The 24,908-nt window shown below is 42.5% G+C and overlaps 1 protein-coding gene across 1 annotated transcript; it reads left to right on the top strand.

The window, feature by feature from the left end:
- Positions 1–2,326: 2,326 nt before the first annotated feature.
- Positions 2,327–13,145, top strand: LOC104153153 (p53 apoptosis effector related to PMP-22-like). The gene is made up of 3 exons (XM_068938467.1): positions 2,327–2,932; positions 10,054–10,197; positions 10,841–13,145. The coding sequence occupies exons 1-3, from the start codon at positions 2,722–2,724 to the stop codon at positions 11,074–11,076; spliced, it is 591 nt and encodes a 196-aa protein (XP_068794568.1). The 5' UTR covers positions 2,327–2,721; the 3' UTR covers positions 11,077–13,145.
- The last annotated feature ends 11,763 nt before the right edge of the window (positions 13,146–24,908 follow it).

Genomic DNA, 24,908 nt, shown 5'->3' with positions numbered 1-24,908 from the left:
GAACTGAAGAGTGGAGGAGGAGTTATGAACAAAAGGTACTTGTGCGTGCGTGCGTGCGTGCGTGTGTGTGTGTGTGTGTGTGTGTGTGTGTGTGTATGTTCATAAAAAAGTGTGTATATATATATATATATATATTTGTGTGTATTTGTATGCATATACATATGCATGTATATTATCAAACAGCAAATTGATATTTTGTCATAATACAACTTACTATGCAATAATAAGCAGGCAATTAGTTTTTCCAGATAGGTGACTTCAGGTAAGATTAGGTCTTAAAACTAGCCCTTCATCATTTTGCCAGTCTGAACTTGGCAGTGAAAGACCTTGAGACAATTAAATGGTAAGTGGTCCCTCAACAGTATTCAAATCCAGAAATTCTTAAAAGCATCAACTTAGGAATACTTTTTTTCAGTTTCCAATAATTCATAATTACACCTTTTCATTTGCACTCTTAGAAAAGCCACATGCTATGCAACAAATATGCAAATAACATTTTAAGGCTACTTTGTAATATGAATTATATACTGTAATCGTTATTGATAGAATTTGTACTTTTCACTGTCCCATTTTTCACTCACCTTGGTATTAACAAGTATAACATACTTTCTAGATAAGTATACAGTCTTATAGATTTTTCTGGTGGGATCCTTGAAGAGATTGTTGAGAGGGTTAGTAAAACTTTCCATAGTTTGAGGTAACCTGTCTGAGATTTTTGCAACTTGCTTATAGTGATATCATCTTGATCTGTTTTTAGCACCACAACCTATTCCCTGTCATTTGCCAGCAACGTTATTCAAATGAGGTTCACCATCCCTCCTCAGAAGACTCCTCCCTGAGGGCTTCTTGAGGAATTGATGTTGGGCACAGTTTGAGCTGCTTGACATAGCTGTGACAAAAATCCCATTTGATACAGTCCAGTAAAAATTCGTACTTTCTCTCCCCCTTTGAAACTCATGCATTTCCCCCTACCCAGCAATCTTTTCCAACCCCTCTAGAAAAACATCCACTTAGCATCAGAGTTTCGAGAATTTTGGCCAAGTGCCAAGTTAAATCCTCCTGGCCATGTTCTCTAGTAAAGCAGGGACTCCATTGCATGGCTACCCAGTTGGATCCAGCCTGCAGGATGCAATACAGTCTATTTCCTGACATCTGCTCTCATGAAGGTCCATCTGACACATGCAGGTATTGACCTCAAAGAAATGTTCTCCTGCTGACCTCTTTGTTGAGGGCCTTGAAGCTCTTCTGACACTTTCCTAAATGTAAGTTAGTTAGGTGCCCAAAATGCACTCATCCGTAGTCCTGTGATAGGTACATACCTGTTCCTATTATGAGACTTTGCATTTGTGCTGGGTAATGGGATGACATGATAGAATATGTATAGATCTTATCGTGGAGAAGTGTTTCTTCCATGACCAAAATGTTGGGTGTGCATTCATGTCATGTGGCAGGGAGCCTTCATTTTCGTCTTCTCCGAGGTGCATTTCCCAACATGGGATAGGGGAAGTCAGGACCTATGAGTCCAGGGTACCGCTCCTGGACTCTGTCTGGCCAGTTTGCTTGAAAGTCTGAGCAGGATTGCAACGAAGCACTTAGGAAACAGCCTTTAAAAAATAAGCAATTGTTTAATGCTGAGCTTAATGCCAGACGTGATAGTTACGATGAGCTGGTTTCTTTGTTAATAATGTTGTACCCCCATCTTCACATAATAGTTTTTTTTTTCCCCCTCCTTCTCATTTGCATTGAATTGTCCAAAACCTGGGCAAGAAGATGACCATTTCAACTGTAAAGCAACATGTCATAGGCTTTCAGTGCACAAAGTGACTAACATTATCATCAATTTTAGGTAAATCTGATTTGTCTTCATCTGGTTTTGAGAGGAAAAGGATGCGCTTAAATATCAGGGAAGAGGGCAGGGCTTGTGAAACATCGTAAGAAACTAAAATTTTTGCTGTGCTTGGTTACGGTTGCCAGCAAGACATCCACAGAGATATGAGAATGACAGACCGACTCCTGGGAATTGTTGAGTCAGGCACAATGTAAATCATCCACTGCATAATACAGGTAATAGGTGGGTGAAGAACCACTTAGAGGCTGAAACAATGCTTATGAATACTGAAAACTTCAGAAGAAAAGCAGAATCTGTTTCTGAATGTGTCCCTTGCTAAAATGCAGCACTCTGTATTTTTGCACAACAACTTTTTGATCAGGCATTTCAATCTGCTCCCCTGCAAGTCCCGTTTGAGCTGTATGTCCCCGGGGATTAAAACATCGTAGGTGTTTTTGGATTTCCCTAGGCTCAGGTTGCCACAACCCAGGGCAACCCAGGATGGCGTCGCCCACCTCGAGCCAAGAGGGCAGCTGCGAAGGCGAGTGGCGGGTTTCAGCAGCGGGTGCCAGCTAGCAAGGAGTTAAGCGCAGGATTAGGGAGTGTAACTGGACCCGTGCTCTGTTTAGCAACCCAGCGAGAAGGGGCAGAGCAAGGAGCGGGGCCCAGCCCTGCCGCTTTCCTCTTTGCCGGCTCCACAGGTTGCTGCTGCCGCCCTGAGTCACAGGAATGTAGGTGGGACTCCCTCCTCCCTCAGCCCAGATTAAAAAGCAGCTGAGACAGATACACGCAGTCCGTCTGTCTTCCCAGCGGAGCTTCCCCACCCCGCCGGGCAGGAAAAGCTTAGCCTCGCCGGTCCAGCTGCTGCGGGAGCCGCCCAGCAGCCGCGCAGGATGGTGGTGTGCAGCCTGGCCTGCTGGCGCTGCAGGTGGCTCCTGCCCCTGCTGCTGGGCCTGGCCATCATCATGGGCATCATCGCGCTGGCTGGCCGGGGCTGGCTGGAGTCGGAGTCGGAGCCCTACGTGCACCAAGCGTCGCTGTGGCAGAGCTGCACGCGGGGTGATCAGGACCTCAACTGGAGCTGCCAGTCCCTCATGGATTACGGTGAGTGTGGGGCAGGCTGCCCGCCGCCCGCGCCACGCTCTCGCAGCGGCACCTCCCCGTCACCCGGGCTAGGAAAGCGGTTCTGTTGGCGGACGTTGGCAACACGGATGTCCCCCCGCTTCCTCCCGTGGCAATTTCGTTGCTTAGTGGCAGTGGGGTTTCTAAGCAGAAGCAGTCCTAAGGCTGTTCGGAGTTCAAAACAGCAAAGAAAATCCACCCTCAAACTGCTTCGGAGCAATCTCTGCTGTCAGTGCAATAGTAAGGAGCCAGTCTTTTTTTTTTTTTTCAAAAAAGTTCTGTTTCGCAAGCAGAGAGAGCTGCCTGGCCGCAACCCCCCTTAGCTCGCCGGTTTGCTTCCTGTCACGCGTTGGCTGGCTGCAGCCGTGACCGGGGCTGACAGGCCTTGCGGAGAAACGTTCATGTAGGGCTTCCGTCCCGAGCAAACCGTAAACATAGAAACCTTTATTAGGGCTCCCTGTGCAGAGCCACACCAGCACAGCTGCAAAATTATCTTCCTTCTATGCCTCCAGCGGGAGAGAGGACCCGAGCCCTGGCAGCTAGGGAGGCGCTGCCTGTACCCCCGTGTTGCGTGGGGGACCTAGATCTGAGCGTAATCGTGCCTCTGCTTTAACTTGCTTAGCTGCTTTTCTGCCTGGTGCTGCCGGTGTGATATTCTCACCATGCGCTCCCGGGATCTCTTTGTGTTTTTTGAGAGGATGGGGGGGGGGACGACTTTTTGCTAAAACATGCTGTCTGAGTGCATCTGCTTTTTCCTAATTTGGAATACTTATGGATGAAGGAGGAGACCTGCCTTAGAAGCCTGAACTAGGGTTCTTTGGGAGGTGACACTGGAAAAGGCAAGGGGAAAGTCTTACCCTCTCACAGATCTGCCAGGGAGTACTTGCCAGCCGTGTGCCCCTTGCCTGCTGAGCCTGGTGGCCTTCCATAAGCTTTTCATTGCAACACTTGTGCGTGAGCTCAAGCCTGACTATATTGCCAGCGCGATCGCTTCATTTCTTGGCCAGATGATGACTGCAGGCTTTACTGTGAGCGAAGGAAATCTGGCTATTGTAACAAAATAACTGCGTACCCCATTACACTATGAAGAAAAGTAATATGGTAGAGTTGCTGAAATTTGCTTTCTTCTGTGCTGCCACTGCTTTTCACGCCCCTGCGTGCTGATGGTTGTGCACTTCACTTTAATCCTCAGCAGTCTGGGGCAAAAGCGCCATTCTGCTGTTTTCTCTAGCTAACAAGCTGTCAGAAGAGAAAAGTATCCTTTACTTACAGCATATTTAAAACAGCTTGACTTTGCCTCTTCTGCAATTTTGATGAAATGAATGTCACCTTCTACTCAAGTACGATTTACATCTAGAGACAGGATGTAACATATGAGTTCAGGTTTGATTTATTTCCTTTCCTTTTTTTTTATGCTAATGAAATTAAACTTAAAATAGGCACGGGCATTTACATGGGGAAAAATGCCTAGCAGGCATTTACAGTACTGCTGCAGGAAAATAAAAGTTAGTTAATTGAGATGCATAACTTGTGTTTTGCATACAGTAAGTACGATACACCAACCACCCTGCGCCTGACAAAAAGAAAACTTCAGAGTGGATGCCCATTGACAGAAAGCTACATTAGACTGAGCTTCTTATATGAGCTGTGGCATGTATACTAAGGTGAGAAAGAGAAAAGGCAGCCGAGCCACTTATTTCAAATGGGGAAGAAGGGGCAGGAAGAGATGCACATAGAATTGCAAATAGGAGTGTCTCCTCAAACAAACTACTTCTTAATGCACATTTGCGATGCCACAAGAGAGGGAAGAAGTGGAAAAGCAAAAAGAGGAGGAGGATATCATTTGGTAGGGAGGCGGGGAAAGGATTTTATTTAGAAATCTGTACTGGTTTGCATCTGGGAAGTGCCTGCCTGGCAGCATCTGTATATTAGGAACATGTTGCAATGCGTAGCTGCCATTCTGCACTATAATATGACTCAAAATGACTTACTCTGGACCATTGCAGGATTGAACTGTTGACTGTGTGTTTGAAACATATCAGGAAGCCATCAAATATGAATAGGGTTGTTTGCAATGTGGTTACTTGGGAACAGCAGGTTGCTTTTATCTCTACAGTGATGAAGCTGTAAGTTTAGGAACAATATTTGTGGGTGGCAATGTCCTCCTAGGTCTAAATGGTTGCTCCCTCTGACTTGGTTTGAATTACCACTATAAATGACGGGTGTGTATGTGTGTGCTAAAGGTGCTCCCGTGGTAGTTAACTCTTTCTTATATGCCTAACAGCCAGCTGGTATTCATTAAGCATACAATAGTTAACTTAGAAAAATGGAAGTGTTTATCAGGATCTTTAGTAAGTGCCAAAGGAGAAAAAAAAAAGTTGGAACTCAGAATTAGGAGCCCAACCTTTGTGAATCCTGTTTCACTGCTCCTGTGTCAGTGTAGCAGGGTTGCTGGAGGAATGGACTTTGATACCTAAGATCATTGGTGAAAGTGTGCGCATGTGGACTTCACTGAGGGGCCTGATAAACAAAGGTGGAATGTTACAGATGATACACTAATCTCACCGTTGCCTCCTTTCAGGTGTATTTCTGTCTGATTTATGATGCCAGGATGAATTCCAGACAAACAAGCTCAGTTTGTTAACGTCTGCTCAGCAAAGGCACTCAGAGAACGCTAAGAGAAGAGAGGCGGCAGTTGGTCTGTCTGTCTGTCTACACCCCCCAAAATTTGCTGAAACTCCCCAGTAAAAGATTAAATAAAGATAGCTAAAAGAAAAAAAAAAAAGTAGAAGTCTAGCCCCAGCACGGTAGGCTTGCATCTGTGCCAGTGGGTTGGTAGCACAGCGGGCAGGCGCATTTCTACTGTAAGCAACAGGGAAGCGTTACAAGCTGGAAGCTTCCAGGATTTTGCGTCTGCTGAGTTCCAGTCAGAGCTGAATGGCAGAAGCAGAGGTTGTACTGCTGGACTTTTATTTAATAGTTTGGTAGCTTAGCAATGGCTTATTCCAGACTCCTGAAAACTAAACAGAAACGGGATTCCCAGTGATAACTCTCAACTAGTTCTCCTAGCAAACCTTAGATTCTGGGCTGTCCTGTACTCATGATGGGTATGGACATACTTTTCTTTCACCAGTCATGTTGTCATGGAAGTTTGCACATTATGTGAGCAAGAAAATATTGTTGACAGTGGTCTCTTGCTCACAGCCCACTACTGCTTTCTTTAGTCAACAAAGCGTGTTTTCTGAGCAGTCCATGTTATGAGCTCTCAAGGCTGAATAAATGCTGTTACTGTCACTTATATACAGGAAAAATATCAAAATTACAGTGTAAAAACATGTCTCATCTAAGCATATCAATGTAAAAACTTCTACTCTAAGATCCCAGTTATTCATAAGCTAACAAACTATCTTCTTATTTTGTAAATAAGTGAACAGAGATGAGAAAGGCTTATTACTTCAAATCCTGTAATAGTCCATCCCTGCTGATGCTAGACTATTTTCCCAGTGCTCTTATTCATATCTAAAGGGAAATCTAGATTTAAATGTCCTACGCTGTAGAGCTTCCATCTCTTCCCTGCTGAGGTTGAAGCATAGGTGAATAAAATCAGGATGTTTAGCTAATAATAACTTTTTTTTTTTAGTTTCGTCATGTTACTGATGATCGTCATTAGCTTGAAATAACCCCAGCCCCTCCTTGTTATTTGCATGCTAACATTTGTAGCATTATATTCTTTGCTTAGTCATCATTAATCAAACTGTATAATAACACTTTTAATCCTTCCTAATAATTATAGCCCTTCAGCTCCTGAACAGCTTTGTTGGTGTTCTTTGAACATCGCCTAATAGATAAATACTTTTCCATGATGAGATGTTGAGAACTCAACTCTTCTTTGAGGTAAAGCTGACTGGGGCAATACTAGTGCTTCAAACTATGGGATGTGCTTCTTCTATTTATGCAGCCCCAAATACTTTGGTATTGTTTGACAGATATGATAAACAGATATCATATTTATGCTTGTTTTGAGTAAGAAATACTCTGTGTGCCAAATGAGTGGACCTGAGTCTTTTCTGTTTTGGGGGAAGTTTAGATTCTGGTTAAATATCTTGTGGTGAGGTTCTTCTGAGCACACACTAACTGGAAACTGAGGCTGATCTCTCTTTCTTGGGATGCGAGCATATCTTTCCAGCTCTCAAAGCAGCAAACTGTGAGGGAAAATACATGCCTCTCCCGTTCGGACAGTCAGGAGCCATAGGCAGAGGACCTTGCAGGCAAAGATTGAGAGCTGGGTGGCTGGGGAGGTTCAATCAACTCTCAAAAGTCCCTGGTTTGAAAAAGGGCCAGGAAAGCCTGCCTCGGTAGTTTGGGGGTGACGGTGGTCCAGCATGGGAAAATAGCAATTTTCAGTGAGAACCCTGCAGCAGCACTGCTACTGAAAGCTCTCGCGGGACACAGAGGTTGGAAAAGCTTGTGTGGAAAAGGAGGCTGCCACGGCTTCACCTCACGCTCAGCGAGGGCACAGCCTCCAGCCCCAATCTCTTATTCGAGTCACTTATTAAAAGACTTCTGATTAACTTTTTGAGAACTGGGTTCTGCGTGCTACTGCCCTATATATGAAGACTTGAATCATTGCTGTACTTGATATTAGTCTTCCTAGCTCCCTGGCTTGACGTCCCCTACAGCTAAATGTTTTGCTACTTTCATACCACCAAGACAAGCAAATAATTTCCAATGAATGGAGCCAGGGCTGACTCGTATACAAAAGTTTTTATACTTGTAAGCTAACATAGGATTTGGAAATAGCTGAGATAGCACTGTGGGCTTTCTAGCTTGTATCCCTTACAGTCATGTTTGTGTTGCACCAGACTTCCAGGTGTCTGACCTGCTCGTGTATTTGAGTTTGCAATCTAACTTTTATCAGGCAGATGCCAGACATGGCTTCCTGCACTGTGCCAGCATATATAATGCATTTGAAGAAGAATGTACTTTGATAACAAAAAGTATTTTTTGTTGTAGTTGTTACTTTTTTTCTTAATAGAACAAATACTAATAAATGGCATTCCTAGTTTGTTTAATCTGAATCATTTTTCCCGAGGTGGCTTTGTGTTATGGTTAAATATCCTTCTGTATCAGCTACCCCTAAATAAATCCTGCTGTGGAGACAATATCCACCATCTACATTAGGTACATCAGAGGATATTTGGTATGTAAAGATTTTATCTGACCACTGACATAGCTGCAATCTGCACATGCTGACCAGGTGTCCTCCCTCCCTGCTCCCCCCGTGGCAGTCTCTTAGGGAAGGGATATGAAACATGTCAAACTGGTTGAAGGAGGAATGGGGGAGACTAAGGGAGCTAGTTTGAAAACTGTTTGCTGTCCTGGGTAGCTCTGGGATTCCTGAAGGGGGAGGGGAAAGGAAAAGAAAACCCTTTCCTCCACCCTTTCTGTGCCAGCTTGACTACCTTCAGGGTGGGGGTGCGCTTTGGACGAAGACCTGGCTGACGGATGGCAGCTGTATTTCACTTGAGATTTCAGAAGTGATGTTGTTCCTTATTGGGATGGGGGACCAAGAAACCAGCACAGACTGATTTAATGAAAATAGCTGTAAAACAGTGTTTGCTTTCGGAGAGTAAATTGATGTACAGAGAAGGAGTGTCTGAGATATTTTCATTCCTTTTTCTGGCTCAAATTACTATTTTTTTCTCCATTTATATAACTAGTAGATGCACTGGTTAAGGTGGTGAACTTTAACTCTTCCAAAAAACGTTCTCTGTCTCACTGTCTTTTCCCTCTTACTTTTTGCACACAAATAACTTATTGGACAGAGACGACATTAAAAACAAAATATCTCCAGAATCACTTTAGCTTTGTTTCTGACGAAAGAGACATTTGCTAAAAACGTCCTGACCTAGGTCTAGCTGCTCCCTTTATTCCTACGTTAGAGGGAGCTCGGGATCTGGCCCTACTTATGTCTGAATATGTTAAAGTAGAAACACTTTTTATGGAGACATGGAAAGTGAGCTGTGGTAACAGCTCACTGAAACCAAAGTGTTGGTACCTATAGTTTAACCCATACAGATAAGGATCCTGCCTCCAGGATGGGAATACCTTTTTCTTGTTGTTGTTTGCAATGTGCTCACCCGAACTTGTAAATAGTTTCTAGATAGAATAAGGTCTGGAATAATGCATACCTTTTTTCACAAGCCTGTGTAACTGTAAAATGGGAACTGTTGGTTCTTTATCGGGGAGCTTTTTTTTCCTTTTATTGCCCTGGCACTGGACTGTGAAAGATGAGCTCTCAACACCCACTGCTGCTCTTCTGGGATGAGGTCACTTTCTTAATGTTTGAGCCTCTTTAGCCTTCAGTTACTTGATGCTGTTACTTGAGTGTAAGTGTCTATGCAGTGCCCTGTCCCATCGAATATCAAAGTAACGCCTCAAAGAAGCTCTTCCACTTTACCTCTGACTCTGCTTTTCTCCCCCACCCACTACATTTTAACTGTTTCTGAATCTTTTCAGCTGTGAATAGGTATTTATCGTCAAGTGTTCTCTTGGTTGTCTGTCACCTCAGCTATTCCAAATCTAATTCGTTTTGGTCTTACTAATTTTACTTCTCGTGCTTTGCTCTTGTCATAAACAGACAAGACGTGTTATTAATTCCGGGCATTATCTCTTGTGATGATACCCTCTTGTCTTCTCTCATGCTTCGCCGTGTGTGGAAATGGTTTTGTAAATTTATGTTAAACAGAAATGATAGCGATAAAGTGCTTTCTGAGAGGCTGTGTGCCCTATCTTCTCAGATAGCCATGGGTCTCTTTTAGATACTCATTTTGAATATGTTATCTGTATTACCATTATATACTTTCCCTCTTTTCAGCAGCATGAATTAATGGGAAAGGAGTTCTGTGCTGTTTCACTTATGCTAGTGCCTCTTTGCTGTGCAGCTGTACACTTTGGAGACATCCAGCACTGTTTTGATGTAGGGCATGCTTTTTACAGTAAATGATTTCAATAAAGAAATAATTACAGGAAATAAAAGACCTACAATGACCTACAGTTCAATGCACTGCTGTATGTAACATCTTTCTTGTTTCCTTCCCAAGGATGGGGGAGAGCAGCAGCCGCCACGTACCTTGTTGGCTTTGTGATCCTGGTCATCTGCTTTGCCCTGGCAGTCATAGCATTCTCGGTCGAAATACTCCGTTTCAACTTTGTGCGAGGAATTGGAGGCTTGCTGTTTGTTGTTGGTAAGGCTGGGGACAAGGAAAAGATTGCTTCAGATGTAAAACAGCCATTAGCAGAAACACATTCTGGATGGAGCCCCCCCTCATGAAATATGCTGTCTTTATCTAATTTGTGATTTATTTTCATTGGGAATAAGGGAAGTTTGATTTGCACTCTGAGAGGATAAGGGTTAGGGAAGTTCAGGGGCCTTTGTCAACTAGGTCTTTCACAAAAGCAGTATATCCAGGTCATCAACATCTTTGACCTTGCATGTCACATACTAGCACTTTGGAGCTGAGACCTTCAGGTGCTTTCTGCCTTCCCAAGGGGTAGAGGAGCTCTGGGGCAACACTACAAGTGAGAGGTGACTGGCTCCACAAGGATCACAGTGCATAACTGTAGGACAGGGCTGGTCTCGGCATGCAGATGAGTGCCATAGCAACGTGGCAATGTTAGCCTTAGCTGCTGCAATTAGATAGGTGTGGGGATCTGCCTACACCCGAAGTCACATATCTCTGCAAGAATGCAGATTTGATTGTGGGACTGGAGCTAATCCTTACATATCAGAGAGGGCAATGCAGTTACCTCCAAATATGCTTTAAGTGTGAAAAGCAGTACAATTCATTGTTGTTTACTCTTGGCTGTCTTTCTTTCTCTGCCCTTTAGCTGCATTCCAGATCATAGGCTTGGTCATTTACCCAGTGAAATTCACAGAAGAAATTCCTTTGATAGGAGCTAATATGTTCAGCTGGGCCTATGGTTTTGGTTGGGCCAGCACTGTTGTTGTAATCGGCTGTGCTTTCTTCTTCTGCTGCCTCCCCAATTGGGAAGATGAAGTCCTGGGAAACATCAAGCCTACCTACTACTACTCCTCCCCAGAGAGATCATCGTACCTAAAATGAAAGAATAAATCCAAGTACATTCAACCATCAAAGCAACAAAAGAGCTCCTCTGCTGTAAATTTTGGTGTAATTACGAGAAACTGAAAAAAGTCACTTTATTTCTCCAAATTACTTACTAGTACTGGTAATGAATTAGTGAAAACATTGGCATCTTTAAACAAATAGCTTTTACCTAAAGTATTATTTACATATTCTTATGTCTGCTCTGTTGCGGTGGGCCCCTCCCAACTAACTGAGTCATCCTTAATTTATTCAAACATTTGCTTACAAATAAAGATGTAGTGTTTCAAGTATAGAAAGGAAGAGGTGAGATTTTGAATAACCCATTTGGGGGACCTACAAGTTATTTTGCTTATTATTCCACCTCTGACAAAATTGTATGAAACAGAACTAGAAGAACTGCCCTTCCAAAGAAAGCTTTTTCTTCCACCAAAGTCAATCCCAAGAAAGGACCTTTACGGAGTGTTTTACAGACACATGCTGCCTAAGAATCTCTTCTCATTCCTGTTACTGGGCTGTTGCTGACTATTACCCATTTGAACTAAGGGGAAATTAAAATTAAAATTTATTTTTCCACCAGCTGTTGCAGTTGGATGGAGATCTCTAAAGCATGGAGCTCATGTGTGTATAATGGTAATTGGTGTAACACTGATGTTTTTGTGGCGGCTGCAGGACTTGTTGTGGAGCCACATATAATTTCATATACATTTGCCACAGAAAGAATCAGTAAATCCTCAGATGTTAAACTGTATGCATTTTTATGTGGTATTGGAGAGGTGCTCGTTTAGAAAATGTCTTAGAGTAGAAACATACTCTTTATGTCCTTTACCCTCTTAATTATCAGACATGCTTTGGAGGCAAATTTTAGCCTAAGGTGTTGAAAACCTCCACAAGTTTCTAAAACACACTGTAGGTGCTCCAGAGTTTAGTAAACTTGAAGGTTTTTTTGAGTTGCTAGGGATAACAGGTAAAAACAGAAAAGCAAAAGCAATTCTGTGAGCAATATATGAGTGCAAACTCCATATGGACACATCTCTCAAGGAATAATCTGAGAGGCTTCTAACTTGCAGTTCTGGACCCCATGATTCAAAATAAGTAGTTCAATGAGACAGCTTTGTCTTTTTTGATCATGGATCTCCTGCAGCTTATAGCAGGTTTAAATATGATCTATAATCTTTGTCAAAACTTTGTTTGGGTGGGGAAGAAGAAGGAAGAGTCTCATCTGGGAAGTTCTTCCAGCTGTAAGAGAAGTAGCTTTAGTAGAAAGAGATTTCTGAATGGGGTATAGGTATGGGTGCCTGTATGGTGGAAAGTAAACGCTGTCTGTTACACTGTGTAACAAGCAGTTGGGAATTTATCTCCTATTATCAAAAGCCCAATACTTAGGAGAGAGTAAGTGTGTGGATATGTATATATTTATCCACATGTGCAAAATGGAATTCAATGAAGCGTTAACCAGCATACCGTAAAACTAAAGTACTTTGGAACCAAGCTTTTTCAATACCCACTCGCTCTTGTATTATATGTTATATATCTTTCTGTTTTGTAACACCTTTTTAATTTGGTAATGCTGTATATTGTATGTGATCCTGTTTTGGAAAGGCGAGGTGACTTCCCAAGGTGTCTGCCACGCCTATATTTTATAATTTTACAGACCATAAAAATCTGCAGACTTCAGAACTGTGTAAGAAGCTCAGTCATGGCACGTATGATCAGCTGTATTTATGATTCTTGCTGAAGAAGAGAATCCTGTTACAGACGTGTCCTTTATTTTTTCTGTACAGTACTGGCTTTCTGGGAATACTGTATAGACTTATCTGTATTATGAATAATGCTAGAACCTAACTTTCTAATGAATTCAAAACACAGAGGAGAATTCCAGCTCTGGAAAATCCTTGCATAACTAAAACTGAGAAGGAGAGAAGACAAAAGAAAATGGGCCTTCCCAATAAAAAGGATGGTATGGTAATAGCATTTAGCATAAGTTAAGTCTTTTATATGTTTTTTTATAAGTATTATCATGACTTGTCAAAAAGTGCAAATGTAAAATAAACTTGGTTCTGAATATACTGGGAGGGGTGGAAGCATAACAGCATGTTACACAAGTAAGATGTTCAGGAGAAAGCTATTGCAAATAGTCATTAATTACTCTCAAGTGACGCTCATGTCTGTGGCACTCCTTTCAAATATGGTGACTTAATTAAAACTGTTTTAATTGATAGTTGTAGAAACTTGGTGTTGTTTGTGGTTCATAGATTCATTTCATAAAATCAAGCAAATAGCCATTCTTCTGCTAAGGTGAACTTTGGTATCTATGAACTATCAGGTTAATAAAATTGAGTTAAAGAACTTACACATCCAGGGGGGAACAGCTTCTTTTTTTAGTCAAAAAAAGTTTGATTATATGCTGCAAAACATATCTGTGTCTTTTCATCAGAAGTGCTAGACCTAGAAAGCTCTTCATTAAGCAAAAACCTCTTGCATACATAACAACTTTGGGGGGAATCCTAAGCATTTTAAATACATGAAGGCCTACAGGTAGCATCAGATGTGGGAAGCCTGTTCTTTTTTATCAGAACTATGCCAAATAACTCCTGATTAAGCCCTGATTACTGATTAAGCCCTTTTACTGGGGACAAAAAGGTGAATGCTCACTTGCTGTTCTCAGTGGAAGACTGCACCTCCCCAATGATGAGAAACTTTCCCGTGTCTAACCTCAGTTTATGCCTGGCCAACATGTAGTCCTATGCTGGTGGTATCCTTTATCTTGAACAACTCTTTCTCCCTCTGAGATTATGCAGAGAGCAAATCCCCTGCCAGCCACTGCTGTGTTAAACCAGTTTGCTGCTGGTTTCCAGTATCTGGAAAGATAGGCTCACCGTTCTCCTGATCACTTGAGCTGGCCTCTTCCTTAAATGTCTTACTTTTAAAACACAGTTACCAGCCTGGATTCTGGCTGTTTCCTTGGCCTTCCTCCCTCCCCCCCGCCCCCCCCCCCCCGGCGCTTTAATTATTCTTATATTTTAAATGCATTATTAGACAAATACTTTTGTTTATTTTAGATTTTCCTAAAATGGCTTGAAGAAAATCAGAGGGTTGTATAATACCCACTTTTTAACACAAAGAACATATATTCTTGTTTACCTACAAGTCTATATTCAGCTCCTACCTTATTCTGTGCTCACTAAAATCCACTGAAAAACTCCAGGCTGCAGGTTAGCTCCTTGTTACGTAACTCTGGAAAGGACGGAGCATTTCAGGAGAGTCTGAGCATACTTGGCTCTCTTTAGGTTGAATTAAGAGCACTCAGTAACTTGTATGACTGGATGCTAAAGCAGGTCAACTGACCTGAATGGGATGACTGTAATGATTAAATCTCACGGATAAGGGAAACAGTCGCCACACCTCACTGAGATTTTGCATTCTCAGCTGATGTAGTAAGTGACTCTTTTTTCAGACAATTCCTTAGTAAGGTAGAACTCTTACAAATACTCATCTGACCTTTACTTTCTGTATCTAAGGTCTTTTGGTGTCAGTATACATAAGTAAATCATGACAGTGTAGCCCAGATAATTCAAGATGTTTTCTAGGGGGGATGTTATGATGATAAGCACTACAGAAACAAAAATGCACATACTAAAACGAAAGGTTACAAAATCAAACAAAAAAAAAAGTTGCTGAGATCACTGAACATTTATGAACTAATGAGGAACCAAGCACGTACATTAACGAAAACAAATATGCTTTAAGATATCCACAGCAGCTGAAACTGCTGAGATAATGGTGCCACAACACAGACCAATAGAGGTTGCTGTCAATACAGAACAGCCCCCTCAAAGGATGGGATTTTCGGTACCAATAGGTAAGGCTGCACAGATTTTATAATAAACAACAAAAATAAACTTAGGCATTGATACTGCCAAATAGAATAAACCACAGTCAAATTAGATCTGAAGGACCTGTTCTCCAAAGCTAGGATTGCCAGGTTTTGGCTGCAATTCCTGTGAGAAGTACATGCAGAGAAGTTGTGAAGTCCACATGCAATGAGTCCATAGCACCTGGGATATGTTAACCTTCACATGTGCAGCAGAGATTAGGTGTGTAGATATACCAAGAATGTGCTGGATTTGCTGGGCATGTACAGCATATTTATAAGGTGTTAATAGCAGTAACTGACAGAATATGCAGAGGTAGAAGACATCACTCTGGAGTAAGGTTATTAGATGTTTATTACCTTGAAATCCTTGAACCGCAAGGGGCACCCCAGGAATTTTGCCAGGAAGCAACTGGGCTGTCCCAGGCACCACAGAGCAAGAAGCCTGGGGCAAGGTGCAGGGGGGCGTGGGTTTAAGGCAAATGAATAGGCTACAATATCAAGTACTGTACATGTGCTACAGATAACAAGAGAAGCAATAATTCTTTAGGAGTACACAAGTCCGCATTGACACCTATGTGGTGCAAGTTGAAGGGCTGCAACCTGCTGTTCCTCGTGGGTTCTGCACACCAAGGGTTTTGGCAGCTGGAATAATTGATCAGTCAGCATGCTCCTATGTCCTTGCCAATCTTCTGCTGTTTATCCACTACATAAGGTAAGTCCAGTGAATCCACTATGCAGGTCAGCATCGGTTCAGTAAGCAGCTTTTTGTCTAGGATTTTCTGGGATTCAAAGGTGTGGGCCGAGCTACGCCAGCAATGGACCTGGATGTCTGGAAATTCCAGGCAAAAAGCCAATGCCTTCAAATTTTGCCTGCTTCAGATGATTTCTAAATAACTTGGGAGATCTCAGAATAATCACGGAACCATAGAATGGTTGAGGTTGGAAAGGATCTCTGGAGATCATCTAGTCTAACCACCCTGCTCAAGCAGGGTCACCAAGAGCACATTGCACAGGATTGCATCCAGATAGCTTTTGAGTATCTCCAGGGAAGGAGATTCCACAACCTCTCCGGGCAGCCTGTTCCAGTGCTCTGTCACCCTCACAGGAAATAAGTTTTTCCTCATGTTCAGATGGAACTGCCTGTGTTTCAGTTTGTGCCTGTTGCCTCTTGTCCTGTCGCTGGGCACCACTGAAAATAGTCTGGCCTCATCCTCTTGACACTCTCCCTTTAGATATTTGTGCACATTAATGAGATTGCCTCTCAATCTTCTCTTCTCCGGGCTAAACAGGCCTAGCTCCCTCAGTCTTTCCTCATAGGAGAGATGCTCCGGTCTCTTGGTCATCTTAGTAGCCCTCTGCTGGACTCTCTCCAGGAGTGCCATGTCTCTCTTGTAGTGGGGAGCCCAGAATTGGGCACAGTACTCCAGATGTGGCCTTATCAGGGCTGAGCAGAGGCAGGGATTACCTCCCTCCACCTGCTGGCAACACTCTTCCTCATGTGACTGAGGATACCATTGGCCTTCTTGGCCGCAAGGGCACACTGCTGGCTCATTGTTAGCTTTTTGTCCACCAGGACCCTCTTCTCTGCAGAGCTGCTTTCCAGCAGGTCAACCCCCAGCCTGTACTGGTGCATGGGATTATTCTTCCCTAGGTGCAGGACCCTGCACTTGCCTTTGTTGAACTTCAGGAGGTTCTTCTCCACCCATCTCTCCAGCCTGTCCAGGTCCCTCTGAATGGCAGCACAGCTTTCTGGTGTATCAGCCTCTCCTCCTAGTTTTGTATCATCAGCAAACTTGCTGAGGATGCACTCTGTCCCTTCATCCAGGTCATCGATGAATACATTGAAGAAGACTGGACCCAGGACTGACCCCTGGGGGACACCGCTAGCTACTGGCCTCCAACTAGACTCTATGCCACTGATCACAGCCCTCTGATCCCTGCCATCCAGCCAGTTCTCAATCTACCTCACCGTTCACTCCTCCAGCCTGCACTTTCTGAGCTTGCCTATGAGGACGTGGTAGAAGACAATGTCAAAAGCCTTGCTGAAGTCCAGGTAGACACCATCCACTGCTCTGCCCTCATCTACCCAGCCAGTTATCCCATCATAGAAGGCTATCAGGTTGGTTAAGCATGATTTCCCTTTGGTGAATCCACGCTGACTACAACCCTGTCAGAGGGTTTTTTATGATGATTTCTGAATATCTGAGTTGAATAAGGCTAAATTTATAATAAATGCAGTCATGGAAAACATACAGGCATATCTAGAACTTTCTAAGTACTTTATAAGCACTAGCTTAAAAGATAAACTTTTCCATGAATGGTATTTCTCTTTGGTAAGTTTTTGCAGGATTGGATAATATTTATCAGATGAATTGGTGTGACTATTGCTTTTTATTTCTTTATGGTAGTGCAACACGTGCTATTTTCCACAGAGATCTTTGTGAATATGGAAGTATTTTATAGGTAGTAAATATTGATAAGCATGAAGGCAACACATCTGAAATCAGCTTTCACCAAGACACAGGCAATTGAGAGGGCCCAGCTCTTAGAAAGGTTGTAAGTGAGCACTCACGTGCAAAACTGGGGTCCTGAAAGCCTCTATTGAGCTGCAACTGGCCTTTGAAGAGGCCTCATTTCTTCACTTGGAAGTTTCCCCATCATTTCTCTGCATGTGCCCCGAGCCCTGACAGTTACTGGGGCTCCTTGCAGGAACCCCTGTAGCTTACGGGACCCCAAAGGACAAGTTTCCTCTGCTCTGCTCTGTTCTGCTCACAGTGAACAGCAGTGTTATAGTTCTTTTTCTATCTTGACTCTTGGAGTATTTTACAAAAGTAGGTAGGAGACACAAGTATCCCAAATGTGGTGCCAAAACCATGATTTATGGCTAACTTTGCTTGAGAAACCCCTGGCATTTTTTGTAGGGGCAATGAGATGCTGCTTTTGTAGCTCAGTCTTGCAAGGCAAGCAAGATGGGTTGTTGCCTGTAGCAAGTAATTTGCTTGGTATAGTTGCTTCTGGGGCAGTGAAAGGTGGAGATTAATACTTTTAGATTTAAACTACTGAATCAAGTTGGAGGCCTGTGGCTAGTGGTGTCCCCCAGGGGTCAGTCCTGGGCCCAGTCTTGTTCAATATATTCATCAATGACCTGGAGGAAGGGACAGAGTGCACCCTCAGCAAGTTTGCTGATGATACTAAACTGGGGGGAGTGGCTGACACACCAGAAGACTGTGCTGCCATTCAGAGGGACCTGGACAGGCTGGAGAGGTGGGCGGAGAGGAACCTCATGAAGTTCAACAAAGGCAAGTGCAAGGTCCTGCACCTAGGCAGGAATAATCCCATGCACCAGTCCAGGCTGGGGACTGACCTGTTGGAAAGTAGCTCTGCCGAGAAGGACCTGGGAGTGCTGGTGGACAACAAGTTAAACATGAGCCAGCAGTGTGCCCTTGTGGCCAAGAAGGCCAATGGGATCCTAGGGTGCATTAGGCAGAGTGTTGCCAGCAGGTCGAGGGAGGTGATCCTGCCCCTCTATTCAGCCCTGGTGAGGCCTCACCTGGAGTACTGTGTCCAGTTCTGGGCTCCCCAGTACAAGAGAGACATGGCACTGCTGGAGAGAGTCCAGCGGAGGGCTACCAAGATGATTAGAGGGCTGGAGCACCTCTCCTCTGAAGAAAGACTGCAAGAGCTGGGCCTGTTCAGCCTGGAGAAGAGAAGATTGAGAGGGGATCTCATCAACGTGTACAAGTATCTGAAGGGGGAGTGTCAAGAGGATGAGGCCAGCCTCTTCTCCGTGGTGCCCAGCAACAGGACAAGAGGCAATGGGCAGAAACTGAACCACAGGAAGTTCCATCTGAACCTGAGAAAAAACTTCTTCACTATGAGGGTGACAGAGCATTGGAACAGGTTGCCCAGAGGGGTGGTGGAGTCTCCTTCGCTGGAGATATTCAAAACCCGTCTGGATGTGATCCTGGGCAATATGCTCTAGGTGACCCTGCTTGAGCAGGGAGGTTGGACGAGATGATCTCCAGAGGTCCCTTCCAACCTAAACGATTCTGTGATTCTGTGATTCTGTAATCCAGATCACAGAAGGAGTTTACTGCAGAACTGGAGTTAGATCTACTGCTAAGTAGCCAGAAGAGCTACGAGGGTGATGTCCCTTCACTTGGCAGAACACTTAAAACGGATATCTACTCTGAAAATCACCAAGACTGTTACTCCTGGCTCTTGAATTACCATGCTACAGTTTTTTTCAGAAATAGCGTGCTCAGATTTACACCAGGAAAAATGGAATTGCAAACTCCTTCAGAAATCTGAGAGTCACGTTACTGCTTTACACTGATCATTATGAATTATCCAGACCGTTTGTAGCTGGACCTATACTTACACCATCAGGGAGGTTAAATAGATTCTCTTCAATTAAGTCATCTACATGAATATGAATCAGCAATTCAGACTTGAAAACACTTTTGTGATCATTATAGAGTGGAGAATTAGAACCCAGCTAACTCCTATCCTCAGCTGTGTTGGCTTGGGAAATTATTATGAATTGAAGTATGTTAGTCGGCTGTCGTAATCTTGAACGTACTTGGAAGCATACGCTTAGGGCAGGAGCTGACATGTGGCTATTACAGTCCCTTTTCAGAATTGAGCCTATTTTTAAACTCTCTTCATGTTAGTAACCCCATAAAACACGAAAAAAGCAGAACTTATCATGAAAACAGAATTTAGATGAATTATGATACTTCAAAAGAATTTCTGTTCTAATTTGCAATGGAAAGTCAAAACAACTTGCAAAACAAAACTCAGAAAAACTCTAACTGGCATTTTGTATCAAGATAATATGAAAATATGAAAGTGTTGGTAGGAAACCGTTTTCATTTCAGCTTTCTTCCCAAATAAATTCCATATGTTTACATTTTAAACTGAAACAGTCATTTCCACATAAAGTCTTGGTTTCAGTAAAACCCTATTTTTGGCTGGCAACTTTCAAAGTGAAAATTTATGGCTGGAACTCTTAAAGATAAAGCTTAGCATGCATGTCTTATCTGTAAATCTCAAAGTACTTAAAAAAGTAGCTAGTGTTGTTCATAACTGACACATAAGACTCAGTAATTTCAAGTTTGATAGAGAAATATAAGTAGCAACACTGTGGCATATGATAATTAATTATGTAAGACTGATTTTATTCCTCTCCTAAGGTAGCTGACCTGTATGTTTTACAAGGAGTTACTATTACGATCTTCTACGATGGGACAAATATTTTCTAGCTATGCCACAGAGAAGTTTTGGAGCCAACAGCAAGTTGCTTAAATAAAATTATCCCATATGAAGAATAGGGCTACACTATAGTGCTTTAATTGTTTATATACAATTTCACAGAAACTTTATGTATTATGCTTTATGTGGTTATATGGCCAGCCAGAGAGCTAAGCAAAATATTCCCCTAATCTAGAAGCTGAACACTAATGCTGTCTGATGTGATCACACATAAATGAATTTACTATACGGTCACAGCTGCCCAGCCCCTCACTTCAGGCTGTGCTGCGTAAGCGTGTCTGCTGCATCTCTTGGACTAATAGCCAGCCCATGTTTTGGTGGGGACTAATTGGTGGCTCCCACTTCTGGGCCTCTAAAGCACATTTCCCATGTAGACCCTGCATTCCGTAGAGCAGCACTGCAGTCTGGTTTGTCCAAATCAGGGAACCAGCCTTAGGCCCCAGGGCTTTGGCTGTTTTAATCTGTCCCCTCAGCTCCGTGTTTATATGGGAACTTTAGTTTCTCAATGAACTTCTGGAGAGAAAAGCTGCAGACAAAGGAAATTCATTGCAAAAAAGCTTATACTCCTAACAAAAACACCAACAAGTCAAAGATCACCAAAACCAGTACCAGGTCATCAAAACCTGACTCATTTGGTAACTGCAGGGTTGTTTTACAGGACATCCTTGATTTCAACCATTCATCTGAAAGATGGAGGGAAGGCTGAACCAGTTAACCTTCTGCAGCATGTCAGTAGGTCAGTGTGGATTAAATCTATTTCAGTATAGAACTCATCCTGAGGAAAATGTATCCTGTAACAAAAAATGGCTGAAAATTAAGTCCATGTACATGCACACACAGACACTTCTTCTGTATTTTCCTAATATATCCTCAGACTGCTCACACAAATAAAAATCGTGTCTGCAGGCTCATGTTTGAGAACCTGCTGTTAAAATATGCTATTGCAATAATCTTCTATTTTGCACTTGTAACCCTGCTGAGGAAAAGAAAAAAAAAAAGTCTTAACTGTAAGCGCTTGTCACATATAGGCAGGCGTGCTTTACTGAAAAAAGTGAGTAAAGAAGTGTTGCGGGGTAGGCTTTGGAAATCCAACAGTAAGCCAGTCCTGGACTTTTCTTGCTAAAAGCCTTAAAAAACCTTGTGGAAATTTTCCTCCAAGCTCATCAGCCAGTGAATAGAGAAGGTCTCAAACCTCTACAGAGTTTTACTGTGCTGCGAGAGGTAGAAAGAGAAAGATCTTCCGAGCCGTGTGGCAGCAGATCTGAGCACTAACTGCTCTGAGGCCAACACAAGGAATGCATAAGAGCTTCAGTGTCTACCTGAATTGGGAGAGTCCCTCAGAAAAGTGTGAAAGGTATGTGCAAAAGGAAAAACTCACCAGTGAAGCTTCAGGAACACAGCTCAAGGAGGCAAAGTTGTGGGAAGCAACCTCACAGAAGCAACCTGTCTCCTTTCCCCAGAAGGACAATTGAGAGACTAAATCTGAACCCCTCTTTTTTGAAGGCTAGGTAATTTCCTCATCCTTCTTCTTCTTTCAAATCAAGCCCTGCATACTTAAATAACAAATGTTAGCCTAAAGGCATACCTTTAAAAGTACAGGATCTCAACAGGGTTCATTTTGGAGGTGTGGATGTTCTTATTTTACAATGAAGTAAAGTCAACTCCTGTTCAAAATGCATTTCCAGAATCCTTCTAATTAATGTCAAAGAATGGCAGCTGGCTTTACCCTATGAACATTTTTGCTGTCCAAAGATAACTTCTTCATGAGCTTACTATGAATGAAATATTAGTTGTATTGAGAACAGTACGTGTGATCTATTGCCCTGGCACACAGGAGGTGCAGAGCAGAAAGAGTGCCCATTAGGTACAATTCAGTGCGAGTAGGACTGTTTTACGTCACAATATAGGTGGTGGTTATAACCATAAGTGCAATGCAATATTCCTCTTGCAAGGCAAGATACATCCCTCTCTGAAGGGAAGGAGCAGACTGACATTATCAGAAAAAAGGGACCCATGATTGAGAGTGGATCAATGAAAACAGTAATAACTGCTGTAAAACTTATAATAGCTTATGAAGAAAATGTTTCTCAGTGACTCAGGTCACTCAGGGTAACTTTTCAGACTTAAGACGCACTAAAGAGAATGGATCATAAAATAATTCTAGCAAAGCTTTTAAAAAACAAACTCTGGGGACTTTTCTTGCTCCTGAGGAGTGCAAATATTAGAGATTTAAAATGTGGTTGCTGCAAAAGTCATAAACATGCACCACAGTCAGTCAATCCATAGTCAATCCATAGTCATTCATATAGATCACTTGACTAAAGGTGGAAGAAAATGTGTGCCAATGATTTGCTAGTTTCTCCTTCCACTCAGAAAACTATTTGCACCTTGGCTGAAAGGGGCATATCTTTATTTTGCAGCTCTGATGCCTTAAAATTGTTTGTTTTATCAATATCCTACTGCTTACTGGATTGCTTCAAGTAGCAATGAAAATTCATTAGCAATTTTTTCAGATGCAGAGAGTGCGCTACAATCTGACAGGTTTAACATTGATAATATATCATCATATTCAACAGAAAATGCTTGTATTAATTGTGAGGGGTTATCTACAAATACTGGAAAAGCAGAACATGCATCTGCTTTCATGTAAGCACCCAGCTCATACACTGCATAATACAAAGCACATTGTAGATGAGTCATCGTTTCAACTCGTAGACTCTGTATCAGAAGTTTTCAATCATTTCTCCCTATTTGCCATAAGAGTTTCAGAATTACAGGAGATACTTCACTTTGTCACCTTTGAATACATCTACCTCTCTATTGTTTCAGATATCACAAATTATCCTTATATTGAATGTGAAGATTGCTTGTAGTTTTAAGTTGCTTAAGGATGACAAAGGTGGGAAAGATGCAGAAACACCTACAGTGACTGACCACTACTTATCTTTCTTTCACGGTATGACAAATGAGTTCTATGGTATCATCCTGCAAATGCTCAAATTCATGACAATCTGCATTCATCCAAAAGTGACTTATGACAAAAACTGATGATAAATCCTTCAGTCATAAATATCTACCTAAAACATGGCTGAACATTTGAAAAGAAGGGAAGAGGTTTTTATTCTTCAGCATACATTGGCTCTCAAATTCCTTGACAGTGCCTGACTTCATATTGAATTTCATCTAACAAAATTGCTTTAACTTGATTTGGCTGTTTTGTCTTAGGAAAAAAAAAAATGGTAAGATTTTAGAAAACCGTAACTGTTCTTGAAGGATTGAAACCTAGCAAGAGACTGGATATAGACAGCTGAGCGTGGGCTACAGCTTACTGCCACATAAGATCATGTGCGAGTCCTGTGGAGGTCTTCTTTTAGGAACTATCCAGTATTCAAAATCAAATCTTCCTTCTCTCAATCTTTTTGAGTTTATCGTGCCCATCTCCACCTCAGCAGTGGCAACAAAAAGAATGTTTGTAAGCAGACTTGAACAGGTTGCGGGTACCTGCTGATTGTACTGAGGGTAAGCTTCAAACAGTATTTGTTTTGACGTAAATATAAATAATTTTAAGGGTAAAAGAAGATATAATGCAGTGTATTAGAACTGACAAATACCATTTTAAGCATTATATTTAGGCTAATGATAATTGAATTTGAGGATAATACAAATGTGGACTACAGGGGAAAATATATAATATCCTAAGGAAAAAGTGTTCCCTTTTACAAAAAATACTGCTTTGTTTTTCTTCAGGCAGTCCCTTATCTCCATTCCAAAAAGGTAGCTGGGGCCTCTCCATCGTTGGCTTTTGCTTCAAGCGACATTCAAATTCAATGGCCAAATGTGTAAAAATTGTGTAAATCTCTTGCTCTAACAGAGATTTCTCAAATAGCCTTGATGGACCTCTGACAATATCAAGGCTACAGGCTTTGTCCGTACTACAGGGGAACCGGTGCCAGACTGCTCGAGCTAGTAAAGATTACACTGGCTAGAGAATGAGAGGCAAAGTAGCCAAACCAGTGCTAATCTGCTTCTAGGCTAATAAGCTCCGCTTAGAAATGAGGCAGTGACACATGAACCCATTCAAGTTGCTTTCATGGCGAAGCTAACAGCTTTTCATGGTTCTGCAGTCCATTGTTGTGGATATTCCAGTCTGGGTCTATGCAAACTCAAGGCCTCTTCATGCACTCCCGTGTACAGTGTATTAATTCAACACAATTTATGGATTTAGTTTCTATTAGTTCATTATTCATTTATGAATATTAATTCATTAAATGTTATGCTGTTTGCAATTCAGTACGAATGTTACATTTTACCATGAAAGCATTTACACTATAGCAGCAAATCTTTGAGACTGAACGGGGTTCACACTTGGACACAGACCTGCCTGACAAAATCTTCTGTGCCTAACCTTGTTTCACAGAAATCAGCTTTAGTCTGCAAGTGGTGCAGCTGCTTCCAGATGTAAAGATATCTGGGCCCCACCAACATACCAGGTTGAAGCACGTGTTCACTCAAAGGTAGAGTGCTACAGACATGGCTATACTGCTCCTGAGTTGACTGAGAGAAAAACTGCACAGCACTCGGCTGTGTGGATTCCCCGGAGATGGTGGTTGTCTCCATTGCGCTTCACAGCACCTCACAGGCAGGCTCTGACAGGCACTGAGCAGCATACATCTAGCCACAT

Source organism: Struthio camelus, chromosome 3 (genome assembly GCF_040807025.1).
Source record: "Struthio camelus isolate bStrCam1 chromosome 3, bStrCam1.hap1, whole genome shotgun sequence".
Lineage (NCBI taxonomy): Eukaryota > Metazoa > Chordata > Aves > Struthioniformes > Struthionidae > Struthio > Struthio camelus.
This window is presented reverse-complemented; position numbering and strand designations above follow the sequence as displayed.

Excerpts from the sequence above, each read along its gene's own strand:
- LOC104153153 (XM_068938467.1), top strand. The coding sequence starts at position 2,722 with ATGGTGGTGTGCAGCCTGGCCTGCTGGCGCTGCAGGTGGCTCCTGCCC. Across the intron at positions 2,933-10,053 it reads CCAGTCCCTCATGGATTACG|GATGGGGGAGAGCAGCAGCC; the intron begins GTGAGTGTGGGG and ends TTCCTTCCCAAG. Across the intron at positions 10,198-10,840 it reads AGGCTTGCTGTTTGTTGTTG|CTGCATTCCAGATCATAGGC; the intron begins GTAAGGCTGGGG and ends TCTGCCCTTTAG.